The sequence below is a fragment of the Oncorhynchus masou genome, chromosome 2, assembly GCF_036934945.1.
Source record: "Oncorhynchus masou masou isolate Uvic2021 chromosome 2, UVic_Omas_1.1, whole genome shotgun sequence".
Lineage (NCBI taxonomy): Eukaryota > Metazoa > Chordata > Actinopteri > Salmoniformes > Salmonidae > Oncorhynchus > Oncorhynchus masou.
In genome coordinates, this window is record NC_088213.1 from 1,885,761 (window position 1) to 1,907,272 (window position 21,512).

The following is a 21,512-nucleotide window of genomic DNA, read 5'->3' on the forward strand; positions in this document are numbered from 1 at the left end:
CCACAGAGTTAATCCGGGGCTAGTACTTGTTAGTTAGAGACAGAGTTAATCCGGGGCTAGTACTTGTTAGTTAGAGACAGAGTTAATCCAGGGCTAGTACTTGTTAGTTAGAGCCAGATAATGTTGTAAAGAATGGACTCATTATGATATAGTGTTGAATTGAATTTTTCTTCACATATACTAGCCACTGTATTCTGCCTGTTGTGCTGATGGTAAATTACCTCATTACCATCTGTTACTGTCCTCATCATTCTCTCTCAGCACTTAACCTCTATGGCAGGGGTCGGCAACTGGCAGCCCGCGCGCCAAAATCGGCCTGTCAGTCATTTGTTTTGGGCCCCCCCAAAGCTTTTTGCAAAAAAAACATTTCAATAATAATTGGTCCAAAAAGACTAAAAACCGCCAGGAATCCAGCAAAAAAAAGAAATTTGATCGTGTCTCAATGTAATCAAGCTATGAAATTACTGTTATATTCAAATACAATCTATTTTTGGGTCAATTTAATTGTGGTCAATTTAGAGTGTTTTTTATAATTATGTTCCATTCTCCCAACCATCTGCTCTGACATGAATCAGCCCTAGGCTGAATGTAGTTACCTACCTCTGCCCTATGGTGTGCGTTTCCAAACACATCACAGGAAAACTAACAAGTAGTTAGTCATGTTGCAATAGGTTATATTGTCACTGATCAGGGAACCAAATTCAACTCCAAGCTCATAAAGCAGCATCACAGACAGCATGGCACAACCCCTTATCACCCTCAAACTGACGGGCTGGTTGAAGGTTTCAGCGAGGTGCTCCGAGTTATTCCTACTCACCTACAGTATATACAGAGAGAACCTGCTGGAATTGTGATTTGGGTTATTGTGGTCAGGGAGTGGTAGTTAACTGACCTCTATATACAGTATAGAGACGAGTCACTACTTTCTTCCTAATGTGTGTGGTCCTACTCCATATACAGAGACGAGTAACAGTTGTTCTGTTATTAATATGTATATTATATAAGGTTGATATACTCACCTATATACAGAGAGGAGTCTTTCCTCTTAACGTGGTCGTCTATGTAGGACACCCCTAGAGGCTGTACAGGTGTTGCCCCGATCCCCAGCAGTACCTGGGCCCCTATCAGCAGCAGGTACATCATGTTGGTGTTGGACTTGTTCCCACACAGGAAGGCAGAGTCTCTGCCCTCAGTCCTGGTCATGTTGGAACACACATCCCTCCCGTCCTCCGCGTGCCACCCATCCCCGGCCTCATACTCATACTGGTGGGTCAGGAACTCTGGCAGGGCGGAGAGCAGCGCGCCCAGCGCCATGACGAGGCCCCCACAGCCAATCAGACGCGGCCGGTGGGCCTTTGCGCCGAAGTAGCTGACAAATAGGATGAGGGCCAGGTTGCCGATCTCGAAGCTGCTGGCGATCACGCCAACGTCGGCGGACTGGAGGTTGAAGCGACGCTCCAGGGTGGTCAGAACACTCACCTAGAAACACAATGTTATATCTGTCTACGTAGTGTGGAGGAGAGGGCTGTCTGTCTATATAGTGTGGAGGAGAGGGCTATCTGTCTATGTAGTGTGGAGGAGAGGGCTATCTGTCTACGTAGTGTGGAGGAGAGGGCTATCTGTCTATGCAGTGTGGAGGAGAGGGCTGTCTGTCTACGTAGTGTGGGGGAGAGGGCTGTCTGTCTACGTAGTGTGGAGGAGAGGGCTATCTGTCTATGTAGTGTGGAGGACAGGGCTGTCTGTCTACGTAGTGTGGGGGAGAGGGCTGAATGTCTATGTAGTGTGGAGGAGAGGGCTGTCTGTCTACGTAGTATGGAGGAGAGGGCTGTCTGTCTACGTAGTGTGGAGGAGAGGGCTGTCTGTCTACGTAGTGTGGAGGAGAGGGTTATCTGTCTATGTAGTGTGGAGGAGAGGGCTATCTGTCTATATAGTGTGGAGTAGAGGGCTATCTGTCTATGTAGTGTGGGGGAGAGGGCTATCTGTCTATGTAGTGTGGAGGACAGGGCTGTCTGTCTATGTAGTGTGGAGGAGAGGGCTGTCTGTACTATGTAGTGTGGGGGAGAGGGCTATCTGTCTATGTAGTGTGGAGGAGAGGGCTGTCTGTCTATGTAGTGTGGAGGAGAGGGCTATCTGTCTACGTAGTGTGGAGGAGAGGGCTGTCTGTCTACGTAGTGTGGAGGAGAGGGCTATCTGTCTATGTAGTGTGGAGGAGAGGGCTATCTGTACTATGTAGTGTGGGGGAGAGGGCTGTCTGTCTATGTAGTGTGGAGGAGAGGGCTATCTGTCTATGTAGTGTGGGGAGAGGGCTATCTGTCTATGTAGTGTGGAGGACAGGGCTGTCTGTCTACGTAGTGTGGGGGAGAGGGCTGTCTGTACTATGTAGTGTGGAGGAGAGGGCTATCTGTCTATGTAGTGTGGGGGAGAGGGCTATCTGTCTATGTAGTGTGGGGGAGAGGGCTATCTGTCTACGTAGTGTGGAGGACAGGGCTATCTGTCTATGTAGTGTGGGGGAGAGGGCTATCTGTCTATGTAGTGTGGGGGAGAGGGCTGTCTGTCTATGTAGTGTGGGGGAGAGGGCTATCTGTCTATGTAGTGTGGAGGAGAGGGCTATCTGTCTACGTAGTGTGGAGGAGAGGGCTATCTGTAGTATGTAGTGTGGAGGAGAGGGCTATCTGTCTATGTAGTGTGGAGGAGAGGGCTATCTGTCTACGTAGTGTGGAGGAGAGGGCTATCTGTCTACGTAGTGTGGAGGAGAGGGCTATCTGTCTACGTAGTGTGGAGGAGAGGGCTATCTGTAGTATGTAGTGTGGAGGAGAGGGCTATCTGTCTACGTAGTGTGGAGGAGAGGGCTATCTGTCTACGTAGTGTGGAGGAGAGGGCTATCTGTCTACGTAGTGTGGAGGAGAGGGCTATCTGTCTATGTAGTGTGGAGGAGAGGGCTATCTGTCTACGTAGTGTGGAGGAGAGGGCTATCTGTAGTATGTAGTGTGGAGGAGAGGGCTATCTGTCTATGTAGTGTGGGGGAGACGAGGAGCCTATAAGGTTGACATCTCAAATCAAATCACAATTTATTTGTCAAATGCGCTGAACACAACCTCTTATAAGGGCTTGTTAAGTAAGCATTTCACTGTAAGGTCTACCTGTTGTCTACCTGTTCACCTGTTGTATTCAGCATTTCAGTGTAAGGTCTACCTACACCTGTTGTATTCGGTGCATGTGACAATACAATTTGATTTGATCTAGGGCCTTCTGGTCAACATTTGGGTTCTAATATCATGATCTACATCTATTATTGAATAATGTGGCGATTTAGTAAGTTGAGGAGACTAAACTGCTGGGTGTAACCCTAGACAGTAAGTTGAGGAGAATAAACTGCTGGGTGTAACCCTAGACAGTAAGTTGAGGAGACTAAACTGCTGGGTGTAACCCTAGACAGTAAGTTGAGGAGACTAAACTGCTGGGTGTAGCCCTAGACAGTAAGTTGAGGAGACTAAACTGCTGGGTGTAGCCCTAGACAGTAAGTTGAGGAGAATAAACTGCTGGGTATAACCCTAGACAGTAAGTTGAGGAGACTAAACTGCTGGGTGTAACCCTAGACAGTAAGTTGAGGAGACTAAACTGCTGGGTATAACCCATAGTAACTAGTTCTACAAATACAGCTCTAAATTAATACCATAGTAACTAGGTCTACAAATACAGCTATCTGGCCTAGCCAGTACTCTAACACCATAGTAACTAGGTCTATATGGGGTTGCAGGTAGCCTAGTGGTTAGAGCGTTGGGCCAGTAACCGAAAGGTAACCAAACACCTGAAGGTACCACGTTCATCGGTACAAACAATAGTACGCAAATATAAACACCATAGGACCACGCAGCCGTCATACCACTCAGGAAGGAGATGCGTTCTGTCTCCTAGAGATGAACGTACTTTGGTGAGAAAAGTGCAAATCAATCCCAGAACAACAGCAAAGAACCTTGTGAAGATGCTGAAGGAAACCGGTACAAAAGTATCTATATCCACAGTAAAACAAGTCCTATATCGACATAACCTGAAAGGCCACTCAGCAAGGAAGAAGCCACTGCACCAAAACCGCCATAAAAAAGCCAGACTACGGTTTGCAACTGCGCATGGGGACAAAGATCGTACTTTTTGGAGAAATGTCCTCTGGTCTGATGAAACAAAAATATAACTTTTTGGCCATAATGACCATCGTTATATTTGTAGGAAAAAGGGGGAGGCTTACAAGCCGAAGAACACCATCCCAACCATGAAGCATGGGGGTAGCAGCATCATGTTGTGGGGGTGCTTTGCTGCAGGATGGACTGGTGCACTTCACAAAATAGATGGCTTCATGAGGCAGGAAAATTATGTGGATATATTGAAGCAACATCTCAAGACATCAGTCAGGAAGTTAAAGCTTGGTCGCAAATGGGTCTTCCAAATGGACAATTACCACAAGCATACTTCCAAAGTTTTAGCAAAATGGCTAAAGGACAACAAAGTCAAGGTATTCACAAAGCCCTGACCTCAATCCTGTAGAAAATGCATGGGCAGAACTGAAAAAGCGTGTGCGAGCAAGGAGGCCTACAAACCTAACTCACTTACACCAGCTCTGTCAGGAGGAATGGGCCAAAATTCACTCAACTTATTGTGGGAAGCTTGTGGAAAGCTACCTGAAACCTTTGACCCAAGTTAAACAATTTATAGACAATGCTACCAAATACTAATTGAGTGAATGTAAACTTCTGACCCACTGGGAATGTGATGAAAGAAATAAAAGCTGAAAGAAATCATTCTCTCTACTATTATTCTGACATTTCACATTCTTAAAATAAAGTGGTGATCCGAACTGACCTGAAACAGGGAATTTTTACTAGGATTAAATGTCAGGAATTGTGAACAACTGAGTTTAAATGTATTTGGTTAAGGTGTATGTAAACTTCCCACTTCAACTGTATGTCTGAGTGTTGAAGCGTGTCCCTGGTTATACTTAAATTAAAAAACAAGAGAATGGTGCCGTCTGGTTTGATTAAACTGAGGAATTTTAAATTATTCATACTTTTACTTTTGATACTTAAGTATACTTTAACAATTACATTTACCTTTGATACTTAAGTATATTTAAAACAGATTACTTTTAGACTTAAACTCAAGTTGGATTTTACTTGGTGACTTTTTCTATTAAGGTATCTTTACTTTTACTCAAGTATGACAATTGGGTACTTTTTCCACCACTTGTGGTTAGGGGGCGTGGACATAAGGGGGCACTATTAATTGTACACTAGGCACTGCACTACAGACCAGCCCAACACCTCAAATCAAATTTCCCACATCTGCATTATTGAAAATATGTCAACTGAAATTAGGAGGGGGTGGTGGTACAACAACAGTTATTCAACAAGTCTATTATTCACCATGGGTATCATAGCCCCAGCGAGTTCCAACAGTTATAATCAAAAGCAGTGTTGGTTTATCTGCAGGTTCATACTGATGAGGCCTGTCATAAATACAGTATCAGCCATGTGATGCTGGTGCTCCACTGGTGAATACCACCTGCCTGCCTCACGATAGAGGCCCATAATCTGTTAAGAAGATGTAGCCTAACTGCCATCAAAATACACATTTTATATTGAGACCAGATGTCACCTGGTGAACCAGTCAAAAACGTGTTTGTGCGTTGTTACGTGTCGTGGCAACCATTCTACTGGTGCAGTCTCTTAGCCTGATGCGTACGCGTTATAAATCAATGGACATTGGAAGGCTCCGTGATATGAGCCTGATTTCATGTGAACACAAAACAACACCGCCGGCGACATTGTTGTGCATGAACGTTGATTCTGGCGAGCTCCGTATGTAAGGGCCACTTGACCTAACGTCACGGTTTCTCACCAAAAGAAAATCGCCTACATCGCATGTGAAGGGGAACAAACATGATTTCCCATCACTGGAAGGTTGGGACGTTCGACAGCGTTCTGAGAGGATAACTTACCAGATACGCGCCAACCGTCCCCTGCGCCAGCATCAGCGCACATTCCGATACTAGAAATATTTTGATATTAGAAAAACATGAAGTATGTTTCTGGTTATCATCGTGTTCGGGGTCTTCGGTACTCCTCTCTGTACAGATCTGATTTTTCACCTGCATCCTTTCAGAAAAGGTACGGCTGGAAGCTACACAGATCCAGTCTAATGATGACCATTTCCAGCGAGATAACTTAGTCTATTGCAGGAGAACTAGCTGTCACTAGCCGGTTCGAATTATTAACCCTGCTACAGTATGTCCACACACCATAAACATGGTCGGAAAACGGCCATACATTATTCTGAAGACCTTATTGGTCTGGTGGGTCCGGGCGGCTTCTAAACATCCCTGGTGCGTCGACTCAGCTCCAGCAGGAATGAATGCCTCCCATCAGACGTAACGTTGAAGGAGATTGTTTTTTCCGCCGACGGTATATTGATATCTCTAACCGCGGCAATGATCAAATTCCATAACAGCAGACAGTCGGAATCCAGGGCTCCATATCGTGCAGGTTGTTTTTCACAGAGAAATGCAATGATCACACACCGTACCATGCGTGGTTCATTACTACGTAGCCACCTCTCTTAGTGCAGCTGGATAACCTGCACCAAAATACCACCCCCAAGCTCTCTCGCTCTGCCTCTCTTTCTCTCTGCCTATTTCTCAGTCCATTTTTCTAGCTCTCTGCTCTCCCTTTCATCTCTATCACATCTTAAATTTAAGTAGTCCATCCATTCCTGACTATATTAAACTTTACGAGATTACCCAGACTATTTACATTGCCTGCCCCCCTGTTTTTACACTGCTGCTACTCACTGTTTCTTATCTATGCAGTCACTTTACCCCTACCAACATGTACAAATTACCTCGACTAACCTGTACCCCCAACTGGGTATCGGTACCCCCTGTATATAGCCTTGGTATTGTTATTTTTTTGTGTTACTTTTTATTTTATTTTATATTTTATTTTATTTTGTAAATATTATTTAGTAAATATATTTATTGAACTGAATTGTTGGTTAAAAGCTTGTAAAGTAAACATTTCACGGTACAACACCTGTTGTATTCGGCCCATGTGACAAATACAATTTGACTGTGTCCAAGTATTGATTTTCTACATTTGTATTTGTATTTATTAGGGATCCCCATTGCCAAGGCAACAGCTACTCTGTACCTGTGTGTGTGTGTCTCTTCACAGTCCCCGCTGTTCCATATGGTGTATTTGTATATGTTTTTTAAAATCGGATTCTACTGCTTGCATCTGTTACCTCCTAAATAGATCCACAGACAATGCAATCGACATCGCACTGCAAACTGCCCAATTCCACCTGGAAAAGAGAATACCTCTGTAAGAATGCTGTTCATTGAGTAACACTTAGCCTTCAAAACCATAGTAACCTCCAAGCTCATCATTAAGCTCGGGCTCTTGGTCTGAGCCCCACCCTGTGCTACTGGATCCTGGACTTTCTGACGGGCCGCCCCACAGGAAGGCTAAAAACATAATCAAGGACACCAACCACCCAAGCCATGGCCTGTTCACCCCGCTACTATCCAGAAGTCTAGGTCAGTACAGGTGCATCAAAGCTGGCACCAATAGACTGAAAAACAGCTTCTATGTCAAGGCCATCACACTGTTAAATAGCCATCACTAGCCGGCTACCACCCGGTTACTCAACCCTGCACCTTAGAGGCTGCTGCCCTATATACATATGTAGCAGTGTGATGTTGTTCCCCTAGATTATGCACCAAGTTGCACACAAGGACCAGTTCAAATAGGCCAGGTCAAGAGGGAATGTTAATAATTTGATAATAATAATAGTAATTCAGTGTATTTTTTAATTTAATTAAAGCTGCACAGCTAATGTTTTTCTTTGGTGTACAAACACTTTTCATATCAATATCGTACATACATGTGATTGTAAAAGTTTTGTATATTTTGGTTTGGCCCATCGCGGGTTATCTGTATTCCCATACCCCCTTATTGTTCTCTTTTGCCTGACCTTCGGCTTGCAAGGTATGTTGTCCTTGGCTCCGAAATTGTTCAATATAAAACCGTCATAATGTTACACAGTGTACTGTTATGCTAGCATAAGTTTGTTACAATGTGGATAATATAAAGATTTATGTTAACAAGTTTCACAAAGCTCCCTAACTAGAGTACTTGGAACAGTGTTTGAGTGAGTGTCCATGTGCTGGCGCAGGTGCCTGAGAGCTATGACTGCGCCAAGGGTTAACATAATGTGTGTTGTCTCTTCGTGTGCAGGTATGTCTTTATATTGTCTGAATCATGTTCTGTCTCTTCGTGTGCAGGTATGTCTTTATGTTGTCTGAATTATGTTCTGTCTCTTCGTGTGCAGGTATGTCTTTATATTGTCTGAATTATGTTCTGTCTCTTCGTGTGCAGGTATGTCTTTATGTTGTCTAAATTATGTGTTGTCTCTTCGTGTGCAGGTATGTCTTTATATTGTCTGAATCATGTTCTGTCTCTTCGTGTGCAGGTATGTCTTTATGTTGTCTAAATTATGTGTTGTCTCTTCGTGTGCAGGTATGTCTTTATGTTGTCTGAATTATGTTCTGTCTCTTCGTGTGCAGGTATGTCTTTATGTTGTCTAAATTATGTGTTGTCTCTTCGTGTGCAGGTATGTCTTTATATTGTCTGAATTATGTTCTGTATCATTTTGCTTGTATTGTATGGTGTGCTGTCGTGCATTGAAAGTGTGCACGCAGCACCTGTTATTTCCTTTTGGCGTTCTCTTTTGCCTGACCTCCAGCTAGCAAGGTGCCTGAGAGCTAGGACTGCGCCAAGGGTTAACATAATGTGTGTTGTCTCTTTGTGTGCAGGGCAAATAAAAATAATTCAACAAGCAGACCTTCAGTTGTGGCAGCGTCCTAATTAAAATTACACAACGCAGAGTGTTGGTCTGTAGTGACGCCTCTAGCACTGAGAAGCATGTCCTGACCAACTGGCAAGTGTCTTCACTGACATTTTCAACCTGTCCCTGTCCGAGTCTGTAATACCAACATGTTTTAAGCAGACCACCCTAGTGTTCTTGGGCACAGGGACTAAGGTAACCTGCCTAAATGACTACCGACCTGTAGCACTCACGTCTGTAGCGATGAAGTGCATTGAAAGGCTGGTCATGGCTCACATCAACACCATCATCCCAGAAATCCTAGACCCACTCCAATTTGCATACCACCATAACAGATCCACAGATGATGCCATCTCTATTGCACTCCACGCTGCCCTTTCCCACATGGACAAAAGGAACATCTGCATGAGAATGCTATTCATTGACTACAGCTCAGCGTTCAACACCATAGTGCCGTCAAAGCTCATCACTGAGCTAAGGACCCTGGGACTAAACACCTCCCTCTGCAACTGAATCCTGGACTTCCTGACGGGCCGTCCCCAGGTGGTAAGGGTAGGTAACAACACATCCGCCACGCTGCTCCTCAACACAGGGGTCTCTCAGCGGTGCGTGCTCAGTCCCCTCCTGTACTCCCTGTTCACTCATGACTGCACGGCCAGGCATGACTCCAACACCATTAAGTTTGCAGATGACAACAGTGATAGGCCTGATCACCGACAACGACGAGACTATAGGGAGGAGGTCAGAGACCTGGCCATGTGGTGCCAGGACAACAACCTCTCCCTCAACGTGATCAAGAAAAAGGAGATGATTGTGGACTACAGGAAAAAGAGGACCGAGCACACCCCCATTCTCATCGACAGAGCTGTAGCGAAGCAGGTTGAGAGCTTCAAGTTCCTTGGTGTCCATATCACCAACAAACTAACATGGTCCAAGCACACCAAGACAGTCATGAAGAGGGCACAACAAAACCTATTTCCCCTCAGGAAACTGAAAAGATTTGGCATGGGTCCTCAGATCCTCAAAAGGTTCTACAGCTGCACAATCGAGAGCATCCTGACTGGTTGCATCACCGCCTGGTATGGAGGTTTTCACTCAAAATCTCACGATACATGGCCCCATTCATTCTTTCCTTTACACGGATCAGTCGTTCTGGTCCCTTTGCAAAAAAACAGCCCCAAAGCATGATGTTTCCACCCCATGCTTCACAGTAGGTATGGTGTTCTTTGGATGCAACTCAGCATTCTTTGTCCTCCAAACACGACGAGTTGAGTTTTTACCAAAAAGTTATATTTTGGTTTCATCTGACCATATGACATTCTCCCAATCTTTTTCTGGATCATCCAAATGCTCTCTAGCAAACTTCAGACGGGCCTGGACATGTACTGGCTTAAGCAGCGGGACACGTCTGGCACTGCAGGAGTCCGTGGCGGCGTAGTGTGTTACTGATGGTAGGCTTTGTTACTTTGGTCCCAGCTCTCTGCAGGTCATTCACTAGGTCCCCCCGTGTGGTTCTAGGATTTTTGCTCACCGTTTTTGTGATCATTTTGACCCCACGGGGTGAGATCTTGCGTGGAGCCCCAGATCGAGGGAGATTATCAGTGGTCTTGTATGTCTTCATTTTCCTAATAATTGCTCCCACAGTTGATTTCTTCAAACCAAGCTGCTTACCTATTGCAGTTTCAGTCTTCCCAGCCTGGTGCAGGTCTACAATTTTGTTTCTGGTTTCCTTTGACAGCTCTTTGGTCTTGGCCATAGTGGAGTTTGGAGTGTGACTGTTTGAGGTTGTGGACAGGTGTCTTTTATACTGATAACAAGTTCAAACAGGTGCCATTAATACAGGTAACGAGTGGAGGACAGAGGAGCCTCTTAAAGAAGAAGTTACAGGTCTGTGAGAGACAGAAATCTTGCTTGTTTGTAGGTGACCAAATACTTATTTTCCACCATATTTTGCAAATAAATTCATAAAAAATTCTACAATGTGATTTTCTGGATTTTTTCCCTCATTTTGTCTGTCATAGTTGAAGTGTACCTATGATGAAAATTACAGGCCTCTCTCATCTTTTTAAGTGGGAGAACTTGCACAATTGGTGGCTAACTAAATACTTTTTTGCACCACTGTAACCCATCTGTAAATAGCCCATCCAACTACCTCATCCCCATATTGTATTTATTATATATTCTTTTGCTCCTTTGCACCATTTGTATCTCTACTTGCACATTCATCTTCTGCACATCTCACCCCAGTGTTTATTTGTGAAATTGTAATTATTTCGCCACTACTGCCTATGTATTGCCTTACCTCCCTAATCTTACTTCATTTGCACACACTGTATATAGACTTTTGTATTGTGTTATTGACTGTACGTTTGTTTATTCTATGTGTAACTCTGTGTTATTGTTTGTGTCACACTGCTTTGCTTTATCTTGGCCAGGTCGCAGTTGTAAATTAGGACATGGTTAAATAAAGGTGAAAAATAAATACTGTATGTGGGAATGTCTTATGTCCGTCCTACATGTAGTGTTGGTACATGGAATATTACTCAACTTGTCACGTTCTGACCCTAGTTCTTGTGTTATTTCTTTGTTTTAGTTGGTCAGGCCGTGAGTTGGGTGGGCACTGTCATCTGTGATCTTTGTGATATGATTTTCTTTCTTTAAGCACGTACTGATGTCACTTCATATTTTTGTTCTTAAAGTCTACAAACGCTCTACGTTTATTCACTCTGTGAGGGTTGGATCCTATATGCTACTTTTATTATTGTCCTGTAAATGGTTCAGTGCCTACAATTTAGGCTGTGTGTAGAATGGGGCATAAAGGAAATTACCTCTACTAATAAATTACTACTAGAATATAGTGATAAGGAAAACAGCATACACATTTGGCTTGTGTATTTATTTGCCTATAACTAATCATAATTCCATTATTTTTACAGAAAAAGAGAAACTTCAAAATGAGAAGATCCTGCTATGGAAAAGACGACTGGGCGGACATAAAGTGTATCAGGACACATTCAGCTGTGGGGTCTTTGTAATGCAGGTTTGATAGTTAGATTTTCAATAATGAGTGGTTAGCTGTTATGTGACAATTAGGTCAAAAACTCTATTTTATTTGTTGGTGTAGATGTCCAAGGAAGTTGCACAGAACTTCCCCAACATCCCAAAATGATATGGAACCTTCAAAAACACATGGAGCAACTGCGAAAAGAAATGGCTGAGGATATACTAAAAATGTCTGGTATATAATGACAAAGTAAATGTCAATTCTTTATTTTTATGTAGTTGGGACAGCCATATGTTCAGTTCATGCCTATGATTTCAGGGTTCAACAAAGCCAACAACTGCTTCATGTGGGCCACTGATAAAGAACCTGGATGTGGCCCAAAGACTGACTGGGTTAGTAACTTTATTTAACATGTTTATAATCTTTTGACAACAGTAACGGCATGTCAGACAATTCACGATATAACACAATGGATGGCTAATTTGTCATTGGTCATACTGCATTAATATTTGATATGATTTATAACGTGTTCTGCTTTGCTTTGATTGGATGTTTGGCTGCCAACGGTGGTTCCATGTGCTGTAACTAGGAATGAAGACAAAAGAGTTCAACAGAGTAAAGAACACAAACTGGAAGTGCAGTCTTTGTTGTTGAAAACTATGCTATACCCCATCCACACTGAAGAGGCTCTGAAATGTACATCAACCAGGGATAAAGAGAAAGTTAACATTGTGAAATGTTTCATGCTTAATTGAAGTTAAGTGTCTGTTGACATGTTGGAAAACATTAAAGGTCTACGATTTCTGTTTAATTTGTCAATATTCCATTTTTATTCATTGATTTCCTGGCCCCCATTACTGTGGTTACATGTTCAGTATATGTATTAACCAGCCTCCCTCACCAGCTCACTCTCCATCCCTGCTTTGGACAATTATTAGCATGACTCTCGTACTTTGCCCTTTTCCTTTATGGTTGATATAACGACGAAAGGAGATATTATCTGTCTCTGTCCTATTGTGTACCACTGTTAAATACTGTGGAAAAATAAATTATAACTGGGAAAATAAGTACTTAGAACTACCAATTATTGTAGATAAATATTAAAGAAAAGGGTAAACACAACACTGGACTGAACCCCCTAATTTTCAAACTAATATTAATGTAACGTAAACTCACCCCATTCCATACAAATGTGCGTAACCGTGATATTCAAACGAGGCTACAAAGAAAACGAATGGGACTGTAGCGACTGTGTTGACTTCAAAATCGGGGGTGTGAACTAGGTTTATATTCAAGCGTTGATCGACATGGTAATGGCTCTATAGTATTGGAGAAAAGTTTTAAAAACTGACCTTCCGTTACATCTTGACGTGTCATGTCGTAACGTACAGCACGCATAAAGCTACTATTTCTGTCTTACAATCTCTCTCCACCAGGTGTAGCACTTCTATCATCCTTTAAAAACAAGAAATGGACAGTAAGGGGGGGATACCTAGTCATTTTTTGCTTCATAATTGCATGCGATCATCATTCTCAAAGCCGCTGTTTACTTCTAAGCTCACTTTGGCACTGCCCTAAAAACCCGATTAGAATTCGACACAAACGTTCAAATAGGTATGTAATGACACATTATATAAACTCTTTAAAGTGTTTTATTTACATTTTAGAGGCGATAAGGTGATAAATTGGACAGATTTAGTGAAAAAAGCTATTTTCCCACACAACATCTGTCCTTCTCACTATCACGCATTAGTTTCAATTACCCACCCGCCATTTTTAAAAAGACCCGACGGGGCTCATTGCCTGCTTGAATTATGCAGAAATGGGCAGAGTTTAGGTCAAGTGATTGATTTTGTTGGAAAGGGGAGAAATTGTGCTTTACAATGGTATTGACATTACAGTTGATCTGGAAGTATTACGTTTTTGGTGCGCTAAAATAAGGGCAATTGTACGGACCAAGGCGATGTACGTGTTTACGTTACAACAATATAGAAGATACATGACTAGAGGTTATGCAATATTGGTGCATATCCACTGCATGCTTCTTAGGTGTGCAATTGACATGACCAAGGGCTTTTGCAAATTTGAAACTATGAAAAATGTATGTTACACCGCGTGATTTTACAGTACACAAACAAGAGTGTGCAAAATAGAAGGGTAGTCAGTGGACATTAGGTCACATGACCAAGGAGCTAATGAAATGTTACATTTTGAAAAATGCATGTAAACCCCTGTGAGATGAAAATGGTCAAACTCAAAGGTGTGCAATGTGTGTCTATGCCATCGGGTTAGTTTACAACCAGTTTGGAAAGTGTTAGGAGTAATGGTTAAAGAGCTGTGTGATTTGTCACTATGTTGACGGTCCCTAACTGCTGTTGGTGGACGTAAGGAAAACTACATGCGAATATCCAACCTGAAACTGTCTTTACCTCGGTCTCTCAACACCTTTTGAATATGTTCGGTGTCAGTAAACGTTGGCAAAACATAAATTGTTGCCAGCATCACAGTTGCAGTCACCAACGCTCTGGATAACATGAAACCAGCCTAACCAGCTCTGCTAGGGCGAGTAAAATGGTCAGTGAACAGTTGTCTCACGGTAGCCAGTTATCTCTCTCGGTAGCCAGTTAACTCTCTCGGTAGCCAGTTACCTCTCTCGGTAGCCAGTAATCTCTCTCGGTAGCCAGTAATCTCTCTCGGTAGCCAGTAATCTCTCTCGGTAGCCAGTTCGCTTGAGCGCATGACGGTTGGTTCCACGCAGCAGAGTTAAGGGAGGCGTTGTTGTCATGACGACGCTACACAACTCACCGGAAGGAAATGTGTTGCAAGGTCAGTGCTTTACGGGATCCTTTTCAACTTCAACTTGGGATGTCCCAAAGATCCAAATTAGCAAGGATCATATGTTGAGGACGGGCTTTGGTTAGCCAATTTCTGACGTGAAAGGTAATAGTAACTTCAAAGTGAACAATGAAGCCAAATGTGATTTTCTTTTGTGCCGACAGTATATTAACTAGCAAGTACTTCTGTGTCTCTTGGCAGAATAATTTTGAGAAAAGTCTGTGTGCAAAGCTTCACAATGTTTGTTTCCAATGCCACTGATGCTAACGTAACGTTAGCTAATAAGGAGACAAACGACACTAGCTAGCAACTCGGGCAAGAAAACTTTTCAATCAGTGTTAACGCAGAACACTCTTGATTGGTTGATCGATCAAAAGGGGTATGATGACATCAGTATTTAACCTTCCCAGGTATTGATAACATTACGACATATCCGCTTTCTCAGCAGGATGCCGGTATACATCAGAAAAGGGCCTGCAGATATCCCCGAGCCCCCCGACAGCGGCCACGGTGATGACGAGGAGGAGTTGTTCCTGAGTGACCCTGATCAACTCCAGGACCAGCTCCCCCAGCCATTCAGAATGATAGACAAGGTCCTGGACAGACTTGTAGACAGGGCATGGGACTTCATCTCACAGAGAGAAACTGTCAGGGTCACAGAGCAAGCTATTAAAACTATACCCATTATGCAGGTCTCAGGGGACGTAAAGGTACAAACCCATATATTTTCTCATTTATCTTCTTTTAGCCTCATAAAACTTCTGTTATGTTATTGACATGATGAAACTTGATGCATAAAACCCAGTCTAATTGTGTTCACCACATGATTGTCCAACACATATCCTGTGTTTGTTCCCAGCTCCCTGTGAGGACCAACTGCGTGGCCTGCTCTGAGGATGGCAGGTACATCTTCCTGGGTCACCCCCACGGCCTGTCTGTTATGGCTCTGCCCCAGGGTATCACCACCTCCTCCTCTTCCTCTCCCTACTGTGTGCCAGTGTGGCAGGAGGACCAGGTAGAGATCACCTCTCTTCACATCACCTGTCTGGGGGAGATGGCCTACCTGCTGGCATCCCTGGATGATATGGGTAACACCACAGAATTAAACAGAACACTATTATATCATATGTCTATGGGTAACACCACAGAATTACACTATTATATTATATGTCTATGGATAACACCACAGAATTAAACAGAACATTATTATCATCACAGAATTATTATATCATATGTCTATGGATAACACCACAGAATTACACTATTATATCATATGTCTATGGGTAACACCACAGAATTACACTATTATATCATATGTCTATGGATAACACCACAGAATTACACTATTATATCATATGTCTATGGATAACACCACAGAATTACACTATTATATCATATGTCTATGGATAACACCACAGAATTACACTATTATATCATATGTCTATGGTAACACCACAGAATTAAACAGAACATTATTATATCATATCTCTATGGTAACACCACAGAATTACACTATTATATCGTATGTCTATGGGTAACAAAACTATTCTAGTTGTTCTTTCTATCTCCTCACTCCACCTCCTCTCCCTCCTCTTCTACCAACTCCTGACCCACCTCCTCCTCCTCTCCCTCCCCTTCCTCCAACGCCTCACTCACCTCCTCCTCTCCCTCATCCACCTCCCTTCCCTCCTCTTCTACCAATTTCTCACCTCCTCCTCTCCCTTATCCTCCTCCTCTCCCTCATCCACCTCCTCTTCCTCCAACTCCTCACCTCCTTCCTCTCTTCCTCTACTTCTTCCTCTTACACCTCATCTGACTGTAGGTGTTGCCAGACTGTTTGCTTATTACTCAGAAACCAGCCACCTGATAAAAGTCATGAATGAAACAGTAAGTTTGGTGTTTATTTTTCCATTGGCTCATTCATCCTCCCTCTGTCCCTCCTCTGTCCTCTCCCCTGTAAATGTTCCCCAGGTCGTTGCTGGAAATGAGTGTGTTCTCAGTCAACTGATCTTGTCAAATAAGGGTTAAGTGAAAAATACATAATTATTTAATGACCATTTTGATTCAGTTTTGTTTTTATCACAATATGTTATTGTTAGGAATTCAGTTCGTCAGTTTTCCATTATAACATCCGACCATTAGGGGCAGCATTCAGAAGGTACTTTGAGCACCAGCAAGGCTAGATGAAGGAGTATGTAGCTCACAGTTGTGAGTGAGGTTAGTGCTATCCGGAATCCTTGGGACTAGGGCTGTGGCAGTCATTACATTTTGTCAGCCGGTAACTGTCATGCAAATGACTGCCGGTCTTACAGTAATTAACCTTTAATTAACATAAACACATGTAGCATCTCCAGGCCTCCACGCATACAAGCCACTGATGTGGACATTTTTAAAGAAAAGTCTAAATCCATGTAATATACACCATCACAATACATCTATAATTTATTTTAGACAGGTGTAAAGAAACATTATGATATGAAGGAAATGTATTTTTTAAATGTAATATGCATCAGCTTGGGCTCATGTATAGGCCGAGGAGTACACATCAGCTTGGGCTCATGTATAGGCCGAGGAGTACACATCAGCTTGGGCTCATGTATAGGCCGAGGAGTACACATCAGCTTGGGCTCATGTATAGGCCGAGGAGTACACATCAGCTTGGGCTCATGTATAGGCCGAGGAGTACACGTCAGCTTGGGCTCATGTATAGGCCGAGGAGTCATGAATGAAACAGTATGCATCAGCTTGGGCTCATGTATAGGCCGAGGAGTACACATCAGCTTGGGCTCATGTATAGGCATGTTATAGGGAGTACACATCAGCTTGGGCTCATGTATAGGCCGAGGAGTACACATCAGCTTGGGCTCATGTATAGGCCGAGGAGTACACGTCAGCTTGGGCTCATGTATAGGCCGAGGAGTACACATCAGCTTGGGCTCATGTATAGGCCGAGGAGTACACATCAGCTTGGGCTCATGTATAGGCCGAGGAGTACACGTCAGCTTGGGCTCATGTATAGGCCGAGGAGTACACATCAGCTTGGGCTCATGTATAGGCCCGAGGAGTACACGTCAGCTTGGGCTCATGTATAGGCCGAGGAGTACACATCAGCTTGGGCTCATGTATAGGCCGAGGAGTATGCATCAGGTTTAATATGCAGATTGGTGTTCTCCATGCAGCATCTTAAATGCTGTGATTACTGGGATAATAGAGCCCTGAGTACCAGGCCGTTAGGACCTGATGGAGGGACGAGATAGCCCTGAGTACCAGGCCGTTAGGACCTGATGGAGGGACGAGATAGCCCTGAGTACCAGGCCATTAGGACCTGATGGAGGGACGAGAGAGCCCTGAGTACCAGGCCATTAGGTCCTGTTGGAGGGACAATATAGCCTTGAGTACCAGGCCATTTATCGTCCTGTTGGAGGGACAATAGAGCCCTGAGTACCAGGCCATTATCGTCCTGTTGGAGGGACAATAGAGCCCTGAGTACCAGGCCATTATCGTCCTGTTGGAGGGACAATATAGCCCTGAGTACCAGGCCATTAGGACCTGATGGAGGGACAATATAGCCCTGAGTACCAGGCCATTAGGTCCTGTTGGAGGGACAATATAGCCCTGAGTACCAGGCCTTTAGGTCCTGTCATTAGCAAGTTGGGTACTACCAATGCATCAGCGCCATTCATGTACAGAGCGCGTAGGAGGAGATTAAGGTGACTCAGCGGTCATGTGAAATTTGACTGTGGTCCTGACTCATGACTGCCGGTGTGGCTGTAATAGTCATCACAACAGCCCAACTTGGGACGTCCCTACCCTAAACCCTAACCCTAACCTAACCCTAACCATGTTACATTTAAACGGGGGTGGCAGGTAGCCTAGAGGTTCAGAGCGTTGGGACAGTAACTGAAACGTTGCTGGTTGGAACCCCCAAACTGACTAGTTAAAGAAAGAAAAGAGATCATTGACCCAAACTACGCCTGTAAGCAGCTCTGGATGAGAACGTCTGCTAAATGGGGTAAATGTAAACTTCAATGGGGATGTCCCAAGAATTCCAGATAGCAAGGTCCCTGTCAGTGATGGCGGGTGATTGCAGAGTCTGAGGTGGAAGGCAATGGACATAGTTTGTCTAGTTGGTTTCATCCCAGTTATCATTAGATTATATCATATCGTTATATTATATCTTATCATGAACCTTTTAATGTGACCAGGATGACCTCAACCAGAGAAGTGTCTGTGTGAAGTTTGAACTGTCCAGAGGAGGAGACTACGGAGCTGCTACCATCAGCTGTAAGGTTTATTACACAACACAGATCATGGTCACATCTCATCTGCATAATGATGAATACATAATCCTGAATATTAAACTGACTTAAAATGTCAGTGATTCACTATAACAATTAGACAACACAGTAATTTATTGATTATCTGTGGTATGAGTATAAACACTATTGTTTCTAGTGGAGGTTAGTTACATGTCAAGTGTCTTGGCTCCTGGCTTCACAACAGTGTCCTGGCACCTGGCTTCACAACAGTGTCCTGGCACAAGAGTGTCCTGGCACCTGGCTTCACAACAGTGTACTGGCACCTGGCTTCACAACAGTGTCCTGGCACAAGAGTGTCCTGGCACCTGGCTTCACAACAGTGTACTGGCACCTGGCTTCACAACAGTGTCCTGGCACCTGGCTTCACAACAGTGTCCTGGCACATGTCTTCACAACAGTGTCTTGGCACAACAGTGTCCTGGCACCTGGCTTCACAACAGTGTCCTGGCACCTGGCTTCACAACAGTATCCTGGCACCTGGCTTCAAAACAGTGTCCTGGCACCTGGCTTCACAACAGTGTCCTGGCACCTGGCTTCAAAACAGTGTCCTGGCACCTGGCTTCACAACAGTGTCCTGGCACCTGGCTTCACAGCAGTGTCCTGGCACCTGGCTTCACAACAGTGTACTGGCACCTGGCTTCAAAACAGTGTCCTGGCACCTGGTTTCACAACAGTGTCCTGGCACCAGACTTTACAACAGTGTCCTGGCACAAGAGTGTCCTGGCACCTGGCTTCACAACAGTGTCCTGGCACCTGGCTTCACAGCAGTGTCCTGGCACCTGGCTTCACAACAGTGTCCTGGCACCTGGCTTCAAAACAGTGTCCTGGCACCTGGTTTCACAACAGTGTCCTGGCACCAGACTTCACAACAGTGTCCTGGCACAAGAGTGTCCTGGCACCTGGCTTCACAACAGTGTCCTGGCACCTGGCTTCACAACAGTGTCCTGGCACCTGGCTTCACAACAGTGTCCTGGCACCTGGCTTCACAACAGTGTCCTGGCACCTGGCTTCACAACAGTGTCCTGGCACCTGGCTTCACAACAGTGTCCTGGCACCAGACTTCACAACAGTGTCCTGGCACCTGGCTTCACAACAGTGTCCTGGCACCTGGCTTCACAACAGTGTCCTGGCACCTGGCTTCACAACAGTGTACTGGCACCTGGCTTTACAACAGTTGAAAAGATTGACGAGTGACGGAAGTGATGGCCTGGGATTGGTGTGGGAGAGCCCGGCGGATCAGCTCAATCAGACCACCTAACTGAAAGGAGAGGATTCCTAATGAGAGGATTGCAAAACAAAAGGACCATTTTCATCTGTTTAGTCTAGTCCTAAGTATGCAGGCCTTTCCATCTGTTTAGTCCAGTCCTAAGTACAGTATGCAGGCCTTTTCATCTGTTTAGTCCAGTCCTAAGTACAGTATGCAGGCCTTTCCATCTGTTTAGTCCAGTCCTAAGTACAGTATGCAGGCCTTTTCATCTGTTTAGTCCAGTCCTAAGTATGCAGGCCTTTTCATCTGTTTAGTCTAGTCCTAAGTATGCAGGCCTTTTCATCTGTTTAGTCCAGTCCTAAGTACAGTATGCAGGCCTTTCCATCTGTTTAGTCCAGTCCTAAGTATGCATCCAGAATATTTCATTCAATCCTCATTATTTTCATGTTTCCCACCAGGTAATGGATGTCAGTGTTTAGAGGTGTACAGGTTCCCTAAAGACTCCTGGCTGAAAGAGCTGTCCCAGCATGCACCTGGAGTAGGAGATACAGGCAAACTGTCTCCTGTCGCCATGCTGATGAAGATCAAACCACCTAAACCTCACACAGGTACTTCCCATGACATACTGTCGTACCAAACTTTAACAGATCACGGTAGGGTCGTTCCATGTCATTTCAGCAAGACATGACCCCCACCATCTCAGATCGATCTGAAATAGTTTCTGTTGTAGAAACAGATAAATTCAGCATTCCTGAATCATTATTTTGTTTAAATATAATTTGATCTCTAAGAAATTAAGCTTATTGGTTTTATTTTCATTTATAGGATTCATATAATATTCAATAAATATATTACCTAACATCCAATTTGGACCCAACTTTATTTCTGACAATGAGTCCGACATGAGAAATCTAAATAAATGGTCAAAATCCATCCACGGACCGCCCCCATGACCACCCCCATGACCGCCTCCCCATTACCGACCGCCCCATGACCATCCCATGACCGACGGCCCCCCATGACCGACGGCCCCCCATGACCGCCCCCATGACCGGCCCCATGACCACCCCCATGACCACCCCCTCCCCCATGACTGCCCCCCACACCAATCCCACCCCAACAACGAGTATATAGCATCAGTTGTTGGTGGTCCAGGGAGGTGGTGGTCCAGGAAGAGGAGGTGGAGGGGGTTCAAGGAGAGGGGGAGGAGGAGGTCAGGAAGAGGAGGTCCAGGGAGAAGAGGAGGAGGAGG

The 21,512-nt window shown here is 44.3% G+C and overlaps 2 protein-coding genes and 2 long non-coding RNA genes across 4 annotated transcripts in view; 2 read left to right on the forward strand and 2 right to left on the reverse strand.

Moving 5' to 3' along the window:
- Positions 1-348: 348 nt before the first annotated feature.
- LOC135553246 (solute carrier organic anion transporter family member 3A1-like) lies at positions 349-6,135 on the reverse strand. The gene is made up of 2 exons (XM_064985423.1): positions 5,990-6,135; positions 349-1,479 (listed from the first exon to the last, which is right to left on the reverse strand). The coding sequence occupies exons 1-2, from the start codon at positions 6,020-6,022 to the stop codon at positions 997-999; spliced, it is 516 nt and encodes a 171-aa protein (XP_064841495.1). The 5' UTR covers positions 6,023-6,135; the 3' UTR covers positions 349-996.
- Positions 6,136-11,865: 5,730 nt separating this feature from the next.
- LOC135553257 (uncharacterized) lies at positions 11,866-12,578 on the forward strand. The gene is made up of 3 exons (XR_010457572.1): positions 11,866-11,935; positions 12,218-12,291; positions 12,489-12,578. It is a non-coding gene; the product is annotated as an uncharacterized LOC135553257 (long non-coding RNA).
- LOC135553263 (uncharacterized) lies at positions 11,902-14,616 on the reverse strand. The gene is made up of 3 exons (XR_010457573.1): positions 14,548-14,616; positions 13,252-13,354; positions 11,902-12,484 (listed from the first exon to the last, which is right to left on the reverse strand). It is a non-coding gene; the product is annotated as an uncharacterized LOC135553263 (long non-coding RNA).
- Positions 14,617-14,747: 131 nt separating this feature from the next.
- Positions 14,748-21,512, forward strand: part of LOC135552122 (WD repeat-containing protein 93-like) — a 10,666-nt gene continuing 3,901 nt past the window's right edge. Inside the window, exons 1-6 of the mRNA XM_064983548.1 lie at positions 14,748-14,839; positions 15,180-15,444; positions 15,594-15,822; positions 16,557-16,621; positions 18,940-19,018; positions 20,719-20,868. Coding sequence (XP_064839620.1) covers positions 15,184-15,444; positions 15,594-15,822; positions 16,557-16,621; positions 18,940-19,018; positions 20,719-20,868 — 784 coding nt within the window. The 5' untranslated portion in view covers positions 14,748-14,839; positions 15,180-15,183. The remainder of the gene's footprint in view (positions 14,840-15,179; positions 15,445-15,593; positions 15,823-16,556; positions 16,622-18,939; positions 19,019-20,718; positions 20,869-21,512) is intronic.

Bases quoted from the DNA above. Each gene is read 5' to 3' on its own strand.
- LOC135553246 (XM_064985423.1), bottom strand. From the start codon at position 6,022: ATGCTGGCGCAGGGGACGGTTGGCGCGTATCTG. The intron at 1,480-5,989 runs GTAAGTTATCCT...TTGTGTTTCTAG, and splicing joins GGACGGTTGGCGCGTATCTG to GTGAGTGTTCTGACCACCCT.